The following is a 23397-nucleotide window of genomic DNA, read 5'->3' as shown; positions in this document are numbered from 1 at the left end:
TGAAAAGAATTGTAGGTGTCGCTATTACTACAGGCAGCTAACTAAAACAAATAAAAAGTCAAGTATGTTTTTGAGAAAGAACTGTATTTCAAAAATACCACCAGCCTGGACTAAAATTGTCTATGACTGTTGGCCCCCAATTTCTACAGGAAGGAAGCTGCTCAGTTCCCAAGAAAGGCATATTTTCCAGTGCCTTCTTCACCACCACCAAGGAGGATAATTGGAAAGGAATGGCATCCTGCTGGAGAGAAGACCAAGAGCCATGGTGAGCAAGGGGTTGGGGAGCCCATTAGTATTAGAGAAATGAAGAGCTATTCAAGAAATACTCCCCCTCCCCAGAGTAGGAACTCCTTGTAATCATCTGCCCAGTGAGATTTTAGAATTGCATTTTCTATCCTTCTCTTTTCCAAATGGGAGTGTTTATTGGAGTTATTCTGACTCGGTTCCACTATTGTATATTATATATGTATTGAGGTGGGTGGAACAAATAACTGTTGTTATAAATTCATAGGTATCTAGGTGAAAATCAACCTCATCTAGACCTGATGTAGAGATTAAGATATTAGATCTTGGACTTTAAGCTCAAGTGAGTGACTTTATGGGACTTTAAAGGTTTTTTTCCCTTGGGAAGTAAGTATATTTGCATGTGAGAGGGTACAGAATCTGACAGAAAATTGAGCAGAGCTAAAGAGAATTAGAGAACTAGAGGACAGCTCAGAAGATATTATCCAGAATGCTTTGAAGAGACACAAAAGGATGGAAAATATAGAAGAGAAATTAAGATATATGAAGGAAAAACTAAGAGAATTTATCATTCATTTAGTTGGAGTTACATAAGGAAAAGAGAGTAAGAAAGGGGCAGCGGCAATGTTTGAAGATGAAATGGTTGCAAATATTTCAGAATGAATTAAAGAAGCCCAGCAACCCCAAGTAGGAGAAATAAAAAGAAATCTATCCAAGACACATTCTAGAAACTGCAGCAAACAACAGGCAAAGAGAAAGATATTAGAAACACCAGAGGAAAAAAAAAGTAGATTACTTTCAAAAGAGCAGCAGTTGTATTATCACTTGGCTGCTTAACAGCAAAAATAGAAGCCAGGTGACATGGACTGGTATCTTGAAAGGGCTGACAAAATAGCTGCCAATCTAGAATTTACAGTAAACCAAAAATATCTTTCAAGAATGAAGGCAAAAGAGGCATTTTTTCAGATAAACAAAAGCTGACAGAATTCATCCTTTTTTTTTTTTTTTTTTTTTTTTTTGAGATGGAGTCTCGCTCTGTCACCTAGGGTAGAGTGCAGTGGCATAATCTCGGCTCATCGCAACCTCTGCCTCCCAGGTTCAAATGATTCTTCTGCCTCAGCCTCCTGAGTAGATGGGACTACAGGTGCCCACCACCACATCCAGCTAATTTTTTGTATTTTTCACCGTGTTAGCTGGGATGGTCTCAAACTCCTGACCTCGTGATCTGCCCGCCTCAGCCTCTCAAAGTGCCGGGATCACAGGCGTGAGACACTGCGCTCGGCCAGAGAATTCATCACTAGTTCATTGCAGGAAATTCTAAAGGATGCACACATCAGACAGAAGAAAAGTGATCCCAGAGGCAAGATCTGAGATCCAAGAAGGAAAGAAGAGCAGAGAAAGTGGAAAACATATGGGTAAACCTAAACAAATACCGATTGTATAAAACAGTGACAATAATGTCCTGGCAGGTATAAAAAATTAAAATGCACAGCACACCAACAATATAATCCAGAGGGGGATAAATGGATTTTAAATAATCCTCGTGTCATCTAGGGGCAGGATAAAGATGTTTACTAATTTCATAAATATGTATGTGAAAATTCCTAATATAACTACTAAAAGAATAAAAACAGTATGTTATTTCAAAACCAGTAGATGAAGGAAAAGAGATGATAAAGTATTCATTCTTTACAAGTTGAGAATTAGGGGCGCAACAAGGATGACCTTAGGTTTTCTGGTTTTAGCAACCAGGTGGGTGATAATATTCCTAACTGATTTGGGAGCAGGAAAAAAAGAAAGTGCGGGAGGAATGTACTGAGTTCTGTTTGGGACAAGTTGAATTTGAGGTGCTTGAGGGACAGCTGTTAAGACTCTTCTTGGAACTAGGGCAGCAAGTTTTCTTTTTAAAACCATTTTTGGTAACTTTTTGAGCTAAAGTGATTCTTAGCTCTTTCTGAATCTATGAATTAGCCTAAAAATTCTGAGCTCCATTAGGCTGTGTTTTACCTATGTGCATTTTTAACAGGTTTCCCAACAATAAGTTAAGGGAAAATTGTGAAACTTTTGTCTCTGGAAGCTTTTAAAAATTAGATGCTTTTCTATTTTGAAAGATTTAGGTTTGGTTTCCTTTCAGAGGGCTGGACTTCTCCCAGGGTCAGTCTTTCTTTTGGTATTTAGGAATTTATTCTCTGCTCTTCTCTGCCATCTGGTGGCAAATGAATGATGGAACACTGCATTTGGAACGGAAAGAAGGAATTTGAGCTTTTTATTATAAATTTTTTATGTATTTAGGGGAGACACGTGCAGATTTTTAAATATGCACATATTACATAGTGGTGAAGTCTAGGCATTTAGTGCACTCATCACCGGCATAGTGAACATTGTACCCAACAGGTAATTTTTCAACCCTCACCCCCCTTTCACCCTCCCACATTCTGTAATCTGCAATAGAAATTTGAGCTATTTTAAAATATGTAACTTGATGAAGAGAAGCAACATATGGTTTTGTGTATTTGTGAATCCGAACTTTGACACCACCAAATCACAGCAGTAGTTTTAGGGCACAGAAATTGTCTATCTGTGGTATTTTCTGTATTATTTCCTCACTCTTCTCTTACCTTCATTGCCCTGCCTTACCATCTGATATTTCTTTTCTTTTCTTTTTTTTCAGACGGAGTCTCACTCTGTCACCCAGGCTGGAGTACACTGGTGTGATCTCAGCTCATTGCAACCTCTGCGTCCTGGGTTCAAGTGATCATGACTCAGCCGCCTGCGTAGCTGGGGCTGCAGGTACATACTACCATGACTGGCTAATTTTTTGTATATATATATTTTTTTTAGTAGATAGAGGGTTTCACCATGTTGACCAGGCTGGTCTTGAACTGCTGACCTCAGGTGATCTGCCCACCTCAGCCTCCCAAAGTGCTGGGATTATAGGCATGAGCCACCACGCCAGCCTTATCTGGCATTTCTAACCTTATATGTAGGGATAAGTAAACTGAGTCATCAAAGTTAAAATCATCCTTCAGCACTTCTTTTACTTAAATCAGTGTTGACTTTATGACCTTCTACAAATGTGTGGTCTCCTTTAGTTCCCAAAAATGTTGGTGTCCTAATCTCCAAAACCTACGAATATGTTACCTTACCTGGCAAAAAGTACTTTGCAGATGTGATTAAGGTTAGGGACTTTGAATGGATAGAATATTTGGGATTATCTGAGTGGGGACAATATAAACATATAATCTCTCTCCTGGTTGTAGTGGGGGGTTGGGAGTGGGAAGAGAAGGATGGAAGGAGGAGAGAAGGATGGAAGATAGGAGGGATAAAGGGAGGAAAGGAGAGGGAGGGGGAAGAAGAGAGAGAGGAGGAAGCATGGAAGAAAAGCAGAAGAAATCTGAAGTATGAAAGGAACTAGACTCGCCATTGTTGACTTTGAAGATTGAGGAAGGGGGCCATGAGCCAAGGAAGGTGGGTAGCTTCTAGAAAGACAGATTCTCCCGAGAGCCTTCAGAAGGAAATGCAGCCCTGCTGAAACTTTAATGTTAGCCCCCTGAAACCTGTGTCAGACTTCTGACCTATGGAACTGTAAAATAATAAATAATCTTGTTTTATCTCACCAGTTTTGTGATAATTTGTTATGGCAATGATAGAAAACTGATACAAAGCTCCACTTCATGTTCATGAGTCTGGAACCTCCACTGGGAAAAGTGCAGAGCTAGCTTGACTTTGGGCTAGTGTCAAACCTAGGGAACTTGAGGTAGAGAGATAATAAACTAGTTTGTTTGGCAAATTTAATATTTCCTCTTTCCAGGTTATATTGTGACCATCAAGTGCCTATCTACCCTATTATTTCACTCTCCTCTTTTTTCTAGATTATCTAGCTTCCTTTTTCACATTTTCCCTCCATTTTATCTTGCCTATATATAGGAGTTTGTGATTATTTTACAAATATTGATTGAATGCCTATCATGTAAAGGGTTATTCATGGTCCCTGACATGGAAAGGCTAATAATTTAGTGGTGACAAGTAACAACAAATATTAAATAATGTTTGTTTCCCCACAAGTTATAATTTAGAGGGGGAGACAGAGAAGTCACAGGAATAAACATTTTCTCTCTAGCATTATTAATTTCTCCATCTGTATTGATTCATTCTCATCCCATCTTACACAAACAAACCTTATTCCATATACCTCTGTAACCGGTACTCTATTTCCTGCAATTACAACAAAACTTCTTCAACTCCATTTCTTCACTTCTCATTCCCTCTCAGCCCACCCTAAATACCTTTCTCCATCACTGCACTAAACATTTGTTTGTCAAGGTCACTAATGACCTCTGTGCTACCCGACCTAGTGGTCTCTATTCTAATCAGCTCATCTCTCAGCGGTATTAGGTGATCCCTCCCTTATTTTTTTTTAAAACAGGTTTATTGAGATAATTTACATACCATACAATTCATCTGCTTAAACTGTATAGTTTAATGTTTTTAGTTTATTCACAGGGTGGAGCAACCATCACTACAATCTAATTTTAGGACATTTTTGTTCTCCCTAATGGAACTCTGTGTCCAATAACCATCGCTCCCCATTTCTCCCTCTTTTCTTCCCCTAGCCCCATGCAACCATTAATCTACTTTCTGTTTCCATTGATTTGCCTATTCTGAACATTACATGTAAATGGAATCATACAATATGTGATCTTTTGTGACTAGCTTCTTTCAGTTAGCATAATGTATTGAAGGTTCACCCATATTGTACCATGTATTAGTACTTTATTCCTTTTTATTGCCAAATGATATTCCATATCCATTAGTTGATTATTTCTACTATTTGGCTATTATGAACAATGCTGCTATAAACATTTGCATACATATTTGTGTGGGAACATATGTTTTCATTCGTCTTGGATATATACCTAGGAGTGAGGTTGCTGGGTCATATGGTAACTGAATGTTTTTGAGGAGCTACCACACTGTTTTCCAAAGTGGCCACACAACTATTCACGATAGCAAACACATGGAATCAACCTAGATGCACATCATGGTGGACTGGAGAAAGAAGCTGTGGTGTGTATGCACTATGAATTACTATGCAGCCATAAAAAGAACAAAATCATGTCCTTTGCAACAACATGTATGCAGCTGGAGGCAAATTAGGCAGGTACAGAAAACCAAATACTGTATGTTCTCACCTTACAAGTGGGACTGAAACATTAAGTACGCATGAACACAAAGAAGGGGACTACTTGACTGGGGAGAGTGGAAGGAGGGCGATGGTTGAAAATCACCTATCAGGTACTTTGCTCACTACGTGGGTGATAAAATTATTTGTACACTATACCCCAGTGACAGGCAATTTACCCACATAACAAACCTGCATGTATACCCTGAATAAAAGTATTTTCTACCCTAAAATAAAAGTGGAAAAAGTAAAAACAAAAAAACAAAAAACCCCAAGTGACCGCACCATTTTTACATTTTCACCAAGCAATATATGTGTGTTTCAGGTTTCCCACATTTTCGCTAACACTTATTATTGTCTGCCTTTTTTCTTATGGCCATCCTCTCCCTCGTTACTGAAATACTTTCTTGCGTTGGCTTCCAAGATGTTACACTCGCCTGGTTTTTCTCCTGCCTCACTTGCTGCTTTTTCTTGGTCTTATCTGTATGTTTACCTCATCTTCCTACTCATCGTCCTCTTCTTTTTCTTCCTCATTCTTATTTTCTTCCACGGAACTTCTAAATGTTGAAGTGCCCCAGAGTTCTGTCTGGAAATATCTTTCTATCTATATATTCTTGCTGTGTGATCTGATCTCATGTCTTTAAATACTACATGAAAATTAATTACAAATTTTTATTTTTAGCCCTAACCCTGATATTCAACTGTTTACTAAACAACTCTTGTTAGATCATACCTAGTAAGGATTTCAGATTTAACATGTCTAAAACAGAACTCGTGGTTTTTAATGGCAGACCTGCTTCCTCTCTGTCTACCAAATTTTGGTAAATGGAATTGCTATATATCCAGTTGCACAAGCGAGAAGCCTGCGAGCCATTCTCAATTACTCTTTCTCTTATGCCCTATATCAAGTCCATCAGGAAATAAATACCTTTTGGCCTTGCTATCCTAATGCCTTTTTTTTTTTTTTTTTTTTTTTTGAGACAGTCTCACTCTGTTGCCCAGGCTGGACTGCAGTGGCATGATCTTGGCTCACTGCAGCCTCTGCATCCCAGGTCCAAGTGATTCCTGCCTTAGCCTCCTGAGTAGCTGGGACTACAGGCACATGCCACCACACCTGGCTAATTTTTGTGTTTTTAGTAGAGATGGAGTTTTGCCATGTTGGCCAGCCAGACTGGTCTCGAACTCCTGACCTCATGTGATCCGCCTGCCTTGGCCTCCCAAAGTGCTAGGATTACAGGTATGAACCACCACACCTGGCCTCCAGTGTATTTGAATTCATTCACTTCTTTTTCTGTTTTCTACTACCAGCCTTGTCTCAGCCATCATTGTCTCTTCCTTGGACTGCTGTGGTAGACTCCTACTGATTCCCCTGCTCTCTATTCTACAGTCCAGAATTCATATAGCAGCAAGTCATCTTTTAAATTTTAAGATATCACATCATTGGAAATGCTTTCATTTTCTAATAAAAGAAAAGGAAGAGGCATTACATTCCTTAAAGGAAATTTCAGTTGTGGCTTATTTTTAAATGGTTATAAAAACTTTTAAATTTTCAATAATTTGTTCATAAATAAAGCTTCTTATGGATGGTGAATATAAAAAATGGAAAAGACTATCATTAAAAAGTCTTGATCAGGAATTGTATATGGCCATTTCAAGTATAAAACCTGTTCTTTTCTTTCTTTCCTACTTTCAATTTTTTTCTAAATAATTCAATAAAAAACCTACTAGGTAGGGCTGAACAAGATAGACATATGCACTGGATGGTGCTGGGGGCAGCCTGACGTGGGGTATCAGAACCCATGTGAAGTGGGAAGGGGTCTGTGAGGAGGAAGATCGTAACAGCCCATATGGTGGTTGGAACCCATATGGGCTGTTACGAGAGGTGAGGAGGTTTTCTGCATAGGAGAGTGGTGACAGCAGAAACCTGGCACAGGGTGTTGGGGCTTGAATGAGGTGAGGAGAGCACCTAGATTTTGGGGTAGAATTCATAGCTCAGTGATAAATGTTAGAGCCTAAGTGGGTAAGGAAGATACTTGCTGGCTTGGCACCATGTGTCAGAGCTTGATTGGGTTGGGAAGGGAATCTCTGCAGAGGGATGGTGGTGGTCTGGCATGGGGCATTGAGGCCCAGCAAGGTGAGGAAGGCAGCTACATGGGAGAGGCCTGTGGCAGCAATGATGGGCCAGCCCAGTGTATGAGAGTCTGAGTAGGGCAAGAAGGCCATCTTTGTAAAGGGGTGGTAGCAGGAAAGGAAATTGATTATATGCAGGCAAGATTGAGCCAATAAGTAACTATACTGAGGAATATGGGAGCCAAGTTTTCCGCTGTCGGAGAAGAGAGTTATAAATATGCAAAAGAAAAAAACTGGAATAAACTTTGTGGTATTGGATTGGAATTGAGGTACTGGTGTGAACTCATGGTTAGATAGATTAATGTAGAAATAAATATAGAAGTAAATGTGTGAATTACATACATTAATGTATGTGTATACATAATGTGCCATGAGTCTGTATACATACATATATCCCCTAGCTCTGTCTGGGGGCAGCAATCCCCCAACAGCAATGTGCCACATCTAGTGCCAATATCCTATTTCTAAGTACCATTCTCCACTAAAAGGAACTAAGCTTTCTTGAAATCGCTGATTCCAGCATAGGGCAGCAAAAGTCCAAGATGAGCCTACGATATCTTGTCAGGCCAGAAAATAAAATGTGCTCAAAGAATTATGGGGACATGTCAAAAGAACACAGAAGTCAGTTTGAATGAATTCCCAGTAGCCAAATCTGACATATTTTCAGTGCCAAAATAAATAATAATAGAAGAAGATTACAACCTATGGAATAAAAACAGGAATTCATAAGTCCATATGGCTATAAACAAATGAATAAATAGTTAGGCAGAAGAGATCTAGTAAGTGTAGATGTAATGCTTGAGCAGGAAAATCACCATTTATAAGTGATCATAGATTTATAAATGATTGTAGATTCAGCTGAGAATCATCAATGAATATTAAAAGTTACTGGATGAAAGTTTGATAAGGAAAGGGATATTATGTAGTTTCAAAATACCCCCACACAAATTTAGTACTTACAAAGCAGAACAAAAGCAACTTCAGAGTTGAAAATCTGGCAGACACTCCCTTATTTGAGTGATTAAAATTAACAGTAATGGGACAAGAAGAAATGTACTACCTGATAGGATGCAGTGTCACTTCTGTGACATTCCTGTTAAAATATATAATCTTACTCTAATTATGAGGAAATATTAGACAAATTCAAATTGAGGTACATCATACAAAATAACTCACCTATAAGTCCGTAATCTCCAAAAGAGGTTCAACAAAGTCAAGGAGACTTAAGAGGCATGACAATCAAAAACAGCATGTGATTTTGGACTAGATCCATTCATATTATTGGGACAATTGTCAAAACTTGAATGGGGCTTGTGGTTAGCTGGCAGTGATGGATCAATGTTAATTTCATAATTGTGATGGTTATATTGTGGTTATATAGGATAATGTCCTTGTTCACAGCAATTATACACTAAAGTCTTAGTGGAGGGCACTGGGGCATCATGTTGACAACTTATTCTCAACTGTTTCAGGAAAAATGTTATTTGCATTATTGTTGCAACTCTTTTGTAAGTTTGGAATTATTTCAAATTAAAAAGAAAAAAGTAATTTTTAAATGAGTAAGCTAAAGGTTTTCATTAACATGTCATCTTATTAAATATCTTAAATATATCTAGATATCTTAAATATAAATAATTTTTATCTTAAATATTAAATATCTTTCCTATTGAATTTTTGTAGCAAGGCTCTTGTAGATAACACCAAATTCTTTCCAGTTTACCCCTGTGTATTATATTAATTTTTTTCTGTGTGCACCACGACATTAAAAATGCTGTGGAACATTAGACAAAGGGCTCCCTATATGCAAAGGCCTGGAGCTCAGAGGACATGTCTTTTAGGAGAATTGCAAGCAGTTAAGCATGTCTGGAAAGTGGAATTGGTGGTAGGGTGGTTGTCAAGGGAAAAGACATCTATCAGCCTTAGCTGGATGGTGGTGCCATTCACTGATCTAGGGGGTTACATTGGTAAGTCACTTCTATGGCCCTAAAACTCATAGCATAACATTAGTGAGGGTATACCCCAAATAGTAAAGCAACCATTTATCTAGAAACTTTTCCCAAGATGCTTCCTGACCTCAGAGTTCAAACACAAATTGCCCTAAACTTATGCCTCTAAGAGGCACACTTCAGAAATGTGAAGAGGGATAGAAAAAGTAGCTGGCCTCTGTCCTATCTATTATACTTATCAAGTAATTTAGCAAAAAGGACATATTACAATAGACACATATGATAGCACAATTTTTTAGTGCTCAATAGAATGTGGCTTTAATTGTTGATAATAAAAATAATATATGTCCATTGTAGAAAATGAATCAAAGTAAAAGAAGAAAATGACAGTCATCCATAAATCTACTATCTAGATAGAATCACTGAACCATTGTGGCATATTTTCTGACAGTGCTGTATAATGTATTTCTTTGTTGTAAAGATTTTCAAACATACAAAAGTTGAAAGGTGAATATAATGAGTACCCATATACCTTCCTCCTAAAATCAATAATTATATATACTTTGCCATATTTGCCTAATCTCGTGTGTGTGTGTGTGTGTGTGTGTGTGTGTGTGTATGAGTGTATGTGTAGATGTTTCTATTAATAACCTGTGTTGTTCAATGTTCTTTTTTTAATCTCTGCTGATTATTATTTTTTTGGGTACATAGGTGTATATATTAATGGGATACATGAGATATGTTGATGGAAGCATGCAATGGATAATAATCACCTCAGGGTAAATGGGGAATCTATCACCTTGAGCATTTATCCTTTGTGTTAGAAACAATCCAATTATACTTTTTTAGTTATTTTAAAATGTACAATGAAATTATTATTGACTATTCCTGTTATGCTGTCAAATACTAGATTTTACTTATTCAAACTCTTTTTGTACCCATTAGCCATTTTTTTTAAGACAGTCTCACTCTGTTGTGCAGGCTGGAGTGCAGTGGTGCAATCTTGACTCACTGCAATCTCTGCTTCCTGGGTTGAATTGATTCTTGTGCTTCAGCCTTCCAAGTAGCTGTGATTACAGGCAGCCACGACCACACCCACATAATTTTTGTGTTTTTAGTAGGGATGGGATTTCACCATGTTGATCAGGCTAGTCTCAAACTCCTGACCTCAGGAAATCTGCCCACCTTGGCCTTTCAAAGTGCTGGGGTTACAGGTGTGAACCACTGCACCTGGCCCCATTAGCCATCTTCACTCCCTCCCCACCAGTACCTTTCCCAGGCTCTGGTAACCATTTGTTTACTCTCTGTCTCCATGAATTCAATTGTTTTAATTTTTAGCTCCAGAGACCATCCAAAGTTTGTCTTTCTATGTCTGGCTTATTTCACTTAACATAGTGACCTCCGGTTCCATCCGTGTTGTTGCAAATGAGAGGATCTCATTTTTTTTTTTTTATGGCTGAATTTTCTGTATCCATTCATCAGTTGATGGACACTTAGGTTACTTCCATGTCTTGACTATTGTGGATAGTGCTGTAATAAACATGGTAGTGCAGTTGTCTGTTTAATATACTGATTTTCTTTCTTTTGGGTTTATAGCTAACAGTGATATTGCTGGATCATATGGTAGCTTTATTTTTAGTTTTTGGAAGACCCTCTATAGTGGTTGTACTAATTTACATTTCTACCACAGTGTATGAGGGTTCCCTTTACTCCACATCCTTGCCAGCATTTGTTACTGCTTGTCTTTTGGATAAAAGCCATCTTAAATGGGGTGGGTTATCTCATTGTAGTTTTGATTTGCATTCCTCTGATAATCAGTGACGTTGAGCACCTTTTCATATATCTGTTTGTCATTTTTATGTCTTCTTTTGAAAAATGTCTATTCATATCTTTTGTCCATTTATTAATTAGATTATTGGATTTTTTCCTGTAGAGCTGTTTGAGCTCCTTATATATTCTGGTTATTAACCTCCTGTCAGATGAGTAGTTTGTAAACACTTTTTCCCATTATCGAAGCTGTCTCTTCACTTTTGTTGATTGTTTCCTTTGCTGTGCACAAGCTTTTTAACTTGATGTGATCCTATTTGACCATTTTCGCTTTATTCACCTGTGCTTGTGGGATATTATTCAAGAAATCTTTGCCCACTCCAATGTCCTGGAGAGTTTTCACAATGTTTTCTTTCAGTAGTTTCATAGTTTGAAGTCTTAGATTTAAGTCTTTAATCTATTTTGATTTAATTTTTGGGTATGTTGAGAGATAGGAGTCGAGTTTTATTCTGCTGAATATGGATATCCAGTTTTCCCAGCACCATTTGTTGAATACTCTGTCCTTTCTCCAATGTGTGTTCCTGATATATTTGTTGCAAATGAGTTCACTGTAGACATATGAATTTGTTTTTGGCTTCTTTCTTCCATTCCATTGGTCTATCTGTCTGTTTTTATGCCAGTACCATGCTGTTTTGGTTACTTTGACTCTTTAGTATAATTTGAAGTCAGGTAATGCAATTCCTCCAGTTTTGTTCTTTTTGCTCAGAATAGTTTTGGCTATCATTTTTTTTTGTGGTTTCATATGAATTTTAGGATTGTATTTTCTATTTCTGTGAAGAATGTCGTTGTATTTTGATAGGAATTGCGTTGAATCTGTAGATTGCTTTGGGTAGTATGGATATTTTAACAATATTGATTGTTGATTTTGCCTTTCTCCCAAGACTATTGAGTTCCTAGAGGCCAGAGACATTATTGAAAACACCTAGCCCATGAATGAATTAAATGAAATGATGAATAAATGACAAGAGAAAGCTCTAAATGCTTTTAATTTCGAAGTTACATATTCTGTGTATAAGTCTGTGCATGTGTATGTACTTGGGTATGTGTATTTTAGGGATATTCTGAGAAATGTTAAAATTTGTTTAGTCCTCTAATTCTGATAAGCTGCCTCAAATTCCTACCCATCCAGCTGGTAATTCAATCCCTATTATTACTGGAGTTGTGTATACAAAAGTTCTGGGTTTATGTGGGGCCAGGAGTGTGGATCTGGTTCCAAAACCAAGGTGGTATACCTTACTTTAAAGATAGTTAATGGCCAGCCTTCACTGTTATCAATGATGTGAGGGATGGGGTGGAGTTGGGGGTGGCAGGGGCTATACACTGGCTTCCTCCAGTGGGGGAGACTTAGAAGCTTCTTGTCACTTCTAGACTTGGGAAGCTATGTTTTATTCACACTAAACCCTCCTCTTTCAACATTTCCTCCATCTGGAGGAGACAGATACAATCCCCCTTTTAAAAGCTTAGATTTTGCTCTTGAGGCAAGGGAATACACAGGCAGAAGAACAAGGTACAATCAACATCACCACAAAATGAAGAGGTCTGTTTATTTTCTCACCTCAGGAGAGACCCTTTTAAAGACAGTCCTCTTTATGGGTTGTTGTTGTTGTTTTTCTCCACAAAAAGCATTTTATTAAAGAGAGAGAGAGGCAAGTGCCCTTGCGTGAAAAAAGGTGGAAGGAACCCCAGTAATGACATGTTGACATTTTTGCTATTCTGACAAGTATGGGTTCAAATTAAGTCAGACTTAATTTGATTTGGCAAAATAAATAGTTTGAATTTTTATATGTCATCTTGATGGTATGAGATTTATATCTAAATGCAAGTCACGACCTTTTCCCCTCATTATCAATTTAAGCACTTCATAACACAGTATACTTAGCTGGAATACTTAATGGTTTTCCTATTTATTAGTTAGCTATTTTAGGACAACTAGGTCATTTCCAACTTTTTTTCTAGTGTAAACAAATTCAAATAAATATCTTTGTAGCTAACTCCTTGCATAGGTCCTGAATTATTTAGCTGTGATAAATTCCTAGAAGTATAATTGCTAGTTCAAAAGAAAGGATCAAATTTAAAAGCTTTTGATATGAGTTGTTAGGGTCTACTAGACAAAAAATGTACTTTCACCACAAGTGGCAGAGAATGATGCCCTTTTGAAATGTTCACCTTGAATAAAAAAAATGGAACCTGTATTAGTTTGCTAGTGCTGCCATAACAAAATATTACAGAATGAGTTGCTTAAACAATAGAAATTTGTTTTTTCCTAGTTCTGGAGGCTGGGGGTCAAAGATGAAGTGCTGGCAGTTTGAGGTTCTTCTGAGGCCTCTCTTCCTTGTCCTGCAGATGGTCATCCCTCTATGCACTTGTGCTCCTGTTGTCTCTTTTCAAGACACCAGACATATTGAAGTAGGGCCTCATCCTAATGACATCATTTTAATGTAGTCACTTCTTTCAAGATCTTATCTTCAATTATGGTTACATTTGGAGGTACTGGGGGCTATGGCTTCAAAATATGAATTTGAGGGTGGGGACCAGGGGTACACAATTTAGTCCATAGCAGAATCCTAACTGCAAAACAAACTTGGATGTAACAAAAAGTTGATTTTAAAAAATCACAGTTGCTGCTTTCTGGAAATGTAGCTGGCCACAGTCTTTCCTTTCTTCCTCAGTTCATTCTTTCTATGTATAATTTAGGTATATTAAAACACACTCTTTTTAGTGTGTGGTTCTATAACCTGCGTAACTATCACATTCCATTAGGTTTTTGTAATCAAGCTTGCAGAAGGAATGGAAGCCAAAGGCAGTCTGAATTTCAGTTGTATTTTTAAATGTTTTATTTTGGAAGGTTGAGACACCTGTAAGTGAGTTAAAGAAACAAAGTAAACTCAGGCGATGATCTAAAAGGCAAAATAGAAAAAAAATAGTTTTTCCCCTTATTGACCTAAAGAATAGGAAATTGACTGCATCATTTAAGTGTTTACATAATCTTTTATTGACGGTCCCTACCTTTACTGATTTGATCTCCAAAAAGAATCTAACATTCCAGCCTGGTATGGTGGTATGGATCTGTAGTCCCAGCTACTCAGGAGGTTGAGGCATGAGAATCACTTGAACCCAGGAGGGTGGAGTTTGCAGTGAACTGAGATTGTGCCACTGCACTCCAGCATGGGTGACAGAGCAAGACCTTGTCTCAAAAAAAATAAAAATAAAAAAAGAACAGAAGCAATTATTGAAGGTGACCACTTCATCAAAGGTGTCTGCACTGAGGGCATCATTCTTAGTGGCTAACTGCATCGCTAAAGCTAAGAAGCCCTTTACCATTGGTGAAGAGTTGTTCTTGCCTGCTGCTAAGGACATTATGGTGAACTTTTAGGAGAGGCTGAAGTTCAAATGGTGGCACGTGTTTCTCTTTTGGCTAGTCCCATAACTAGACAAATTGATGAAAATAGCAGAGGATACTGAGGCACAATTGTTAGAGAGGATTAATGAGTCACCATGGTATTCAATCCAGGTTGATGAGTCTACCGATGCTGACAAGAAGGCAGCAATGCTTGTTTTTGTGCGATATAGTTTTCAGGAGGATGTGCAGGGGGAATGTGTTAATGGCTCTTTTGTTGCCAGTCAACAGCATAGGTGCAGAATTACTCAAGACTTTGAATGATTACATATCAGGAAAATGGAATTGGGTTTTTTTGTGTTGGCATATGCAGAGGCAGAGTGGCTAACATGACTGGATGACTTTCTGGTTTCACTACTCAGGTCAAAGAGGTCACTTCTGAATGTGAGTCTATGCACTGTGTCATCCACAGAGAAATCCTGGCTAGCCGAAAAATGTCACTTGAACTTAACGTTTTGCAGGATGTGATTAAAATTATCGGCTGGGCACAGTGGCTCAGGCCTGTAATCCCAGCACTTTGGGAGGCTGAGGCAGGCAGATCACGAGGTCAGGAGATAGAGACCATCCTGGCTAACACAGTGAAACTCCATCTCTACTAAAAATAGAGAAAATTAGCTGGATGTGGTGGCACCCACCTGTAGTTCCAGCTGCTTGGGAGGCTGAGGCAGGGGAATCGCTTGAACCCAGGAGGTGGAAGTTGTAGTGAGCCGAGATCTCACCACTGCATTTCAGCCTGGGCAACAGAGCATGACTTCGTCTCGAAAAAAAAAACAAAAAAACCCAAAAAATTATCAACAACAATTAAGTACATGCTCTTAACTCATGTCTGTGCAACTCTCTGAGATGTGTATAGGAAGTGAGATGGCTTGCTAAAGGTAGATCACTGGCCAGAGTTTTTGAGTTATGACAGCCACTCCAGAGATTTCCTTTGCAGTGCATTTCAGTGACATAGAATGGGTGACAAAACTTGCTTACTTGTGTGACATATTCAACCTGCTCAATGAATTCAATCTGTCATTTCAGGGGAGAATGACAATTGTGTTCAAATTAGCAGATAAAGGGGCTGCATTCAAAACTAAACTGGAATTATGGGGGCAATGAGGGAACTTTAGGATTTCTGACATGTTTCAAACATTAGCAGAGATTTTCAAAGCGACTGACCCAATGCCTTCTTTCTCCCAGCTGGTGCATGATCACCTATCTCAGCTTTCAAAAGAGTTCGAGCTTTACTTCCCGATCGCAAAACAAACAAACAAACAAACAAACAAACAAACCCTGAACTGGGAAGGAATGGATCCACCACCCATTTGTGAATAAGCAAGGTGAATTGACTTTGTCCGTACTAGAAGAGGATCAACAGCTTGAGATCGCAAATGATGGTGGCCTTAAAAGTATGATTGAGACAACTTCAAATCCCCATACATTCTAGATTAAAGTCAAGGCAGTGTATCCTGAGATTGCTACAGAAGCACTGAAAAGCCTGCTTCCATTTCCAGCATCTTATATTTGTGAAGCAGGGTTTTCTGCAGTGACAGTAACCAAAATGAGATTACTGAGTAAACTGGACATAAGCAACACACTTTGGGTGTCACTGTCTCCATCACCCCCAGATGGGAACTGTCTAGTTGCAGGAAAACAAGCTCAAGTCTCCCAATGATTCTACATTATGGTAAGTTGTATAATTATTATATTTCATTGAATATTATGATGCAATAATAATAGGAATAAAGTGCACAATAAATGTAATGCACTTGAATCATCCTGAAACCACAACCCCATCCTGGTCCATGGAAAAATTGTTTTTCATGAAATTGTCCTCTCTGCCAGAAAGGTTGGTTACTGCTGGTAAATTATTATTTTAAAACGATGTAGGCAAAAACTGTCTACCAAAATTGTAAATTCCTACAGTAACAGGTTTTGTAAGTTATGGTCTTTCTTCCTTCAGGAATTCACCTTTTACTGTTTTAAGATTTATTTGGATGACTCTAAAATAAATAAATACACACACACACACACACACGTTTTTAGATGAAGTCTCATTCCGTTGCCCAGGCTGGAGTGCAGTGGCGTGATCTGCGCTCACTGCAACAGCTGCGCTCACTGCAACCTCCACCTCCCACGTGCAAGTGATTCTCTTGCCTTAGCCTCCAAAGTAGCTGGAACTACAGGTGTTAGCCACCACGCCTAGCTAATTTTTTTACTTTTAGTAGAGATGGGTTTCGTCATATTGGCCAGGCTGATGTCGAACACCTGACCTCAAGTGATCTGCCTGCCAAAGTACAGGGATTACAGGCATGAGCCACTGTGCCTGGCCTAAAATATATTTCTTAATGTGTAATCTCCCGAATGAGTTATAGTCTTGTGCATCCAAAAAAGCACTGCGCCATGAATATCTCATTATTACCTTAAGCATTTACAATTGTGTTCATAATCTCCCTAACCCCCACCCTAGAGAGTTCCTTTTCTTGGATTTTCTAATTCTACCATGCTGCAATTTTAGGCTTCTAGGTTTTCAGACAGGGTCATGCGTCCCCCAGCAACTCCCTCCCACAACTCACCCCCAGCTCCTTTTTTTTGAGATGAAGTCTCACTCTTGTTGCCCAGGCTGGAGTGCAATGGTGCCATCTCAGCTAACTGCAGTGTCTACTTCCTGGGTTCAAGCAATTCTCCTGCTTCAGCCTCCCAAATAGCTGGGACTACAGCATGTACCACCATGCCTGGCTTTTTTTTTTTTTTTTTAAGTAGAGATGGGGTTTCACTTTGTTGGCCATGCTGGTCTTGAACTCCTAACCTCAAGTGATCCGCCTGCTTCAGCCCCCCACAGTGCTGGGATTACAGGTGTGAGCCACTGTGCTCAGCCCATTTACCCCTTTATTATCAATGGGCAAATCCTGACATTTGAGGTGTTTTTTTTTTTTGGTAATAAGGTTATAGCTTTCTACTGTCCTCTCTTTCATTTTTTTTTAAATGGCATTTATCACTAACATGCCGTAAACCATTGTTATTTATTGTCTGCTTCTTCCCACTAGAATGTAAGCATCATGAAGGCAGAAGTTTGTCTGTGGTTTACAGCTATATTCCCAGCACCAGGCATAGGATTCATATAATAGGATAAACTAAGAACTTACTATGTGCCAAGTACGTATACATGTTTACATGTAGAATCTCATTTAATTTTCACAACAGAAAGATGTTTTATTATCCTCATTTTAAGATAATAAAACCAATCACATTTTAAAAAATGTTAAGTAACTTGCCCAAAGTCACACAACTAGATGGTTACAGGGTAAGTGATACACCAGTGTGTTTACCCTCAAATCTTTTTACCTTTGTTATAGTATCCAAACTACTTAACCTAAGATTCAAGACATTCCATAGTATCATTTCATAGTATCAAAGACCCTCAACCTATCTCACTTCTTACTGTTTTCTAGCTAAAACTCCTGGTTCTGCTCAAACTATCTGGTCTACTCTCTGTGTCTTGAAGCTTATGTTCCCTCTGGATTTTGCTCAAATAAACTCCCTATAGAAATATTTTCTTTTTTTCCTTTCCAACTTTTAGGTTCAAGGGATACGTGTGGAGGTTTGTTATGTGGGTAAATTGCTTGTCTTGGGGGTTTCGTGTATAGATAATTTTGTCACCCAAGTCATTGGCATAATACCTGATAGGTAGTTTCTCAGTCCTCACCCTCCTCCCACCCTCCACCCTAAAAAAAAGACCTGATGTTTAATGTTCCCTCCTTTTATGTCCATGTATACTCAATGTGTAGCTCCCACTTATAAGTGTACTTGGTTTTCTTTGAACTTGTATTTGGTTTTCTGTTCCAGCCTTGATTTGCTTAGGATACTAACTAGTCTTTGACTCTGAGGTTCAGTGGAACTTCTAATTCTTTCCTGCATGCTTGATACAGTGAGGAATTCCTCTTAACTTCTTCAGCTTTTACCATATGGTTTTGGAGACTTCTGGTCACGTAATGCCTCATATTACCCCCCATGTATCTTGCATGGCAAACAAAGGCTCAATAAATGTAAGCCGTTATAATCTTCTATTCCCACCTGAGTGAGGGCACTAAAAGCAGTGACTTAGGGGTGTTTGATCTCTCTGTAGAACGTTCATCTAACCAACACCTTTAAAAAGCTAACATTCTAGGCTGGGCGCAGTGGCTCATGCCTATAATCCCAGCACTTTAGGAGGCTGAGGCGAATGGATCACGTGAGGTCAGGAGTTCGAGACCAGCCTGACCAACATAGTGGAACTCCTGCCTTTACTAAAATACAAAAATTAGCCGGAGGTGGTGGTGGGCGCCTGTAATCTCAGCTACTCAAGAGTATGAGGCAGGAGAATCGCTTGAACCCAGGAGGTGGAGGTTGCAGTGAGCCCAAATCACGCCACTGCACTCCAGCCTAGGCAACGAGCGAAACTCCGTTTCAAAAAAAAAGAAAAAAAAAAAAAAGCTACCATTCTAGTTGAAAGAAAGAAGCCACACATGGATGATGTAAATTGTACATAAAAAATTTCACTGAGGTTAAATATAAATGTCTGCTGGAGTGTGTCAAGGGGAGCTGAAAGGCCTCTGAGGGCGTCGCGGGAGGGCTTCGAGGATGGCAGGAAGGTGGCAGAGATGTCGCGCCTCGACTGGGTCGTAACGTCTGAAGCTCTTTTGGTTCCCCGTTGTCTTTCACACCGCCGCCTAGGGCTCGCCTTTGCGCAGGGCCACATGTTAAAGTTTTAGCTTAACCGCACGCCTGGCTCACTGTAAACGGTTAATAACCGCCTTCGTGGACCAGGCATTTGCCCTCCATCTTTGTGCGGGCGAGAGGAGGGGCGGGGACGCCAGGTGTAGCAGACGAGCCGAGAGGCAGCGGGTAGATCTGAGCCCCCAACCCCAACAGTCAAGTTTTCAAAAAGCCCGCGCGTGGCGCCCCAGGCCGCATCCGTTGGGAACGGCCCCCAGCGCGCCCCTGCTCCCTCCCCCGCCAAGCCTTGGGCGGGAGAAAACGCGGGGGTGGCATGCAGGCTCTGCCTACTGAGGGGGCCGGGACAAGCGCGCACCAGGGAGCGCGCCCGTTCGACAGCTGCCGAAAACGGAAGTGGGTGCGAGGGGATCACGGTGATTGGCTGAACTGACATGTCTCTCAAGGGGCTGGCGCGAACGCCACTGCGGAGTTGGGCGAGGGGTTGAGGAAAGGGGAGGGGGAGAAACATTGGGAACAGCCGCGGTGCTGGGAGGAAATGAATCGCGGCGTTGCGCGGAGGGCAGGGAGGAACCCATGTCAAGGGACAGAGGGGCAACTAGGAATGAAAGCGGGGTGGCAAGAAGGGACACGGCAGCAGAACAGGCCGCGGGCTTGAATAGACCGCGGAGGGCGGGGAGTCCGTGATCTAGAGCGGCGCTGCGGCGCGGTAGGCGGGATTAATGAGAGCGAGGCGGGGATTGGCGGGCAGCCCTCGGCTGCCGTACGTCGGTGGTGACGCACGCCTCGGGGAGGGTGCGCGCGCGTTCAGCGGCCTCTTTGTGTGGTGCCCAGATAGGAGAGCGGAGGTGGCGGCGGCGGTAGCGGTGGCCTTGGTTGTGTTCCAGTCTCCTCGGCTCGCCCTTTAGCCGGCACCTCTCCCCTTCCCTCCCCCTTCCTCTCTTCCTTCCTTCCTTCCCTCCCCTTCCCTTTTTCCCTTCCCCGTCGGTGACCGGCGGGAGTGGCTCCAGCAACGGCTGGGCCCAAGCTGTGTAGAGGCCTTAACCCACGATAACGGCGGCGACGGCGAAACCTCGGAGCTCGCAGGGCGGGGGCAAGGCCCGGGCCGTGGAGATGGAGAATTCCCAGTTGTGTAAGCTGTTCATCGGCGGCCTCAATGTGCAGACGAGTGAGTCGGGCCTGCGCGGCCACTTTGAGGCCTTCGGGACTCTGACGGACTGCGTGGTGGTGGTGAACCCCCAGACCAAGCGCTCCCGTTGCTTTGGCTTCGTGACCTACTCCAATGTGGAGGAGGCCGACGCCGCCATGGCCGCCTCGCCCCATGCCGTGGACGGCAACACTGTGGAGCTGAAGCGGGCGGTGTCCCGGGAGGATTCCGCGCGGCCCGGTGCCCACGCCAAGGTTAAGAAGCTCTTTGTCGGGGGCCTTAAGGGAGACGTGGCCGAGGGCGACCTGATCGAGCACTTCTCGCAGTTCGGCACCGTGGAAAAGGCCGAGATTATTGCCGACAAGCTGTCCGGCAAGAAGCGCGGATTCGGCTTCGTGTATTTTCAGAATCACGACGCGGCAGACAAGGCCGCGGTGGTCAAGTTCCATCCGATTCAGGGCCATCGCGTGGAGGTGAAGAAGGCGGTCCCCAAGGAGGATATCCACTTCGGTGGGGGTGGAGGCGGCTCCCGATCCTCCCGGGGCGGCCGAGGCGGCCGGGGGCGCGCCGGTGGTCGAGACCAGAACGGCCTTTCCAAGGGCGGCGGCGGCGGTTACAACAGCTACGGTGGTTACGGCGGCGGCGGCGGCGGCTACAATGCCTACGGAGGCGGCGGCGGCGGCGGTTCGTCCTACGGTGGGAGCGACTACGGTAACGGCTTCGGCGGCTTCGGCAGCTACAGCCAGCACCAGTCCTCGTATGGGCCCATGAAGAGTGGCGGCGGCGGCGGCGGAGGCAGCAGCTGGGGCGGTCGCAGTAATAGTGGACCTTACAGAGGCGGCTATGGCGGTGGGGGTGGCTACGGAGGCAGCTCCTTCTAAAAGAAAATTTAAAATGCCTGGGAGTGGCTGTTGGGGTAGTTCTTTCTGACAACCCAAGTGGGGTCAACTCCTAAGCCCCAGCCCCTCACAGCGCCTTCCCTGTTTTGCCCTTAGGGGAGCCACTTCTAAGGCTTCTTACCTTTGGGGGTGTTCCTCTATTTGCCTGCCACCTCTCTCGTCTCTCCCTCTGAAGATGGACTTGGCCCCACATACACATTTTTGTGTTACAGTCATTGATGGACTCTATTTTTTTATTATTACTTGGACCTTGGTCGTTTTTATACTAGCAAAATGTCTTGTTTTAATTTTTGTTTTTGGGGGGGGGGGGGGGGGTGAACTTGCTGTTTCTGTAGAAAACCGGGGGGGGGGGTGGGGGGGGGGGTAGTTTACTTTGTTGTAAGGACTTGATACCTGGCTACGGCGTTTTCTATGAAATCTACTTGGATCCCATGCCTGAAATTTGGAAGCATATGTACAAAAATCATTTTTACGTTTTATTTTTAATAAATCATTGTGTTTGACCGTACATGTCTAACATTTTTTTTCTAGGATCCATTCCATATCGTTTTTAAGGGATATTTGTTTAAGATTTTATGTGTTAATTCTTTATTCTTGATGTGTTCTTAGAGAAACTTTTAAGAGGTCCTGTGGGTTTTTTTCCCCTCTCTTGTTGCCCTGCTAGTTGCGTGTTGAATTATATCCCTTACAGGCAAGACTTCTGAAGTGGTGGATGTGGCTTTTTAAACTCTTTTAAGTTTCTATGCATCCATCTCTTGTACTAAGCGATTTGCTTATCATCTTGTCATGATCGGTCATTTCTATGACAATTTACTTCAAACTGTGTACTGTGTGGTTCTATATAGTTTGTGTTAAGCATGTCATTCATATAAACTGTTTAAAATTTTTCAGATGGCCTAGTTTCATCCCTCTTATTGGTCTGTCTGTAATGAATGGTTTAAAGTAAGGGTTATATTTTACCCTCAAATGCGGTTTTGTACTTTCAGAGCAGGTCTAAACGTTTTTTTCCCCTATATCTGAACTGTTGTCCTCATGGAAATCCTTTTCCCAATCTTTGTAGCACCATCTACTGGCAGAATGGCAGAGTAGCTGCGAAATAATTTGTTTAAAAATTTGCTTAGGACAATTGTATCAGATTTAGAAGTTTTGCCATCAGAATTCTTTGTAGATTGGAAGTTACACGTTTGCTTGTAACTGAGATGGGCTTCACAGGAATGTAGTTGCCAGTTCATATCACAATTGCCCTTTCTATATGAGGTTTGAAAATGTAAACTGCTATGCATAGCTTGGGCAATAGCCCTAAATTGCTATGACAACTAATGAACCAGCTACATAATACTGGTATTTTAGGTGCAAGTTGTAAAGCAAAATATCTGTATTCTGCTTGGTTAACAAATGTATATTTGTAGTCCTTTCATGCAATAGCATTCAAGTTGTTGTTTATAAGAGAAGAACAAAACTGATAATAGGAGAAAATTGCCTTTCTGGATAGAAATATAGAATAGCAACGTTTATGGATATCACAAATAAAGAATTCAATTCTTTACATGAATGAGTGAGAGTATGTATAACCTGGTGGGTGGGTTCAGAGTACGTTTAATAATGCTTAACTTGATGTTATTTAACGTAAATATTTGACTTACGTTGAAGGCTCAAAGGTATACCAGGAAGCTTTCTGAAAAATTATTGGGCTTTAAAATAAAAGAATATTTTAATACTGAACCTTTTTTTTTAACTTGCTACTATTCGATTCCTAAGGTCTAGTTCTTGCCAGTTTTTTTTTCTTTCCTGATTGCCAGGCCTCTACTTCTAAACAGGTATGGAGAAAGGTTAAGATTATTAGGCCAGGTTGTGGTTGCTCAGTAGTCACTTTGGCAAAGGATAGCAGACGCTTGGTACAAATAGTGTTCTAGGTCAAATGGGGTGGATGT

General features: G+C 41.0%; 1 protein-coding gene across 1 annotated transcript; it reads left to right on the top strand.

The window, feature by feature from the left end:
• Positions 1–20187: 20187 nt before the first annotated feature.
• On the top strand, positions 20188–23188 carry HNRNPA0 (heterogeneous nuclear ribonucleoprotein A0). Its single transcript, XM_032250514.1, has one exon. The coding sequence runs from the start codon at positions 20534–20536 to the stop codon at positions 21446–21448; it is 915 nt and encodes a 304-aa protein (XP_032106405.1). The 5' UTR covers positions 20188–20533; the 3' UTR covers positions 21449–23188.
• Positions 23189–23397: the final 209 nt, after the last annotated feature.

This window comes from Sapajus apella, unplaced genomic scaffold (assembly GCF_009761245.1).
Source record: "Sapajus apella isolate SASKATOON/1434 unplaced genomic scaffold, GSC_monkey_1.0 scaffold71, whole genome shotgun sequence".
NCBI classification, from domain to species: Eukaryota; Metazoa; Chordata; class Mammalia; order Primates; family Cebidae; genus Sapajus; species Sapajus apella.
This window is presented reverse-complemented; position numbering and strand designations above follow the sequence as displayed.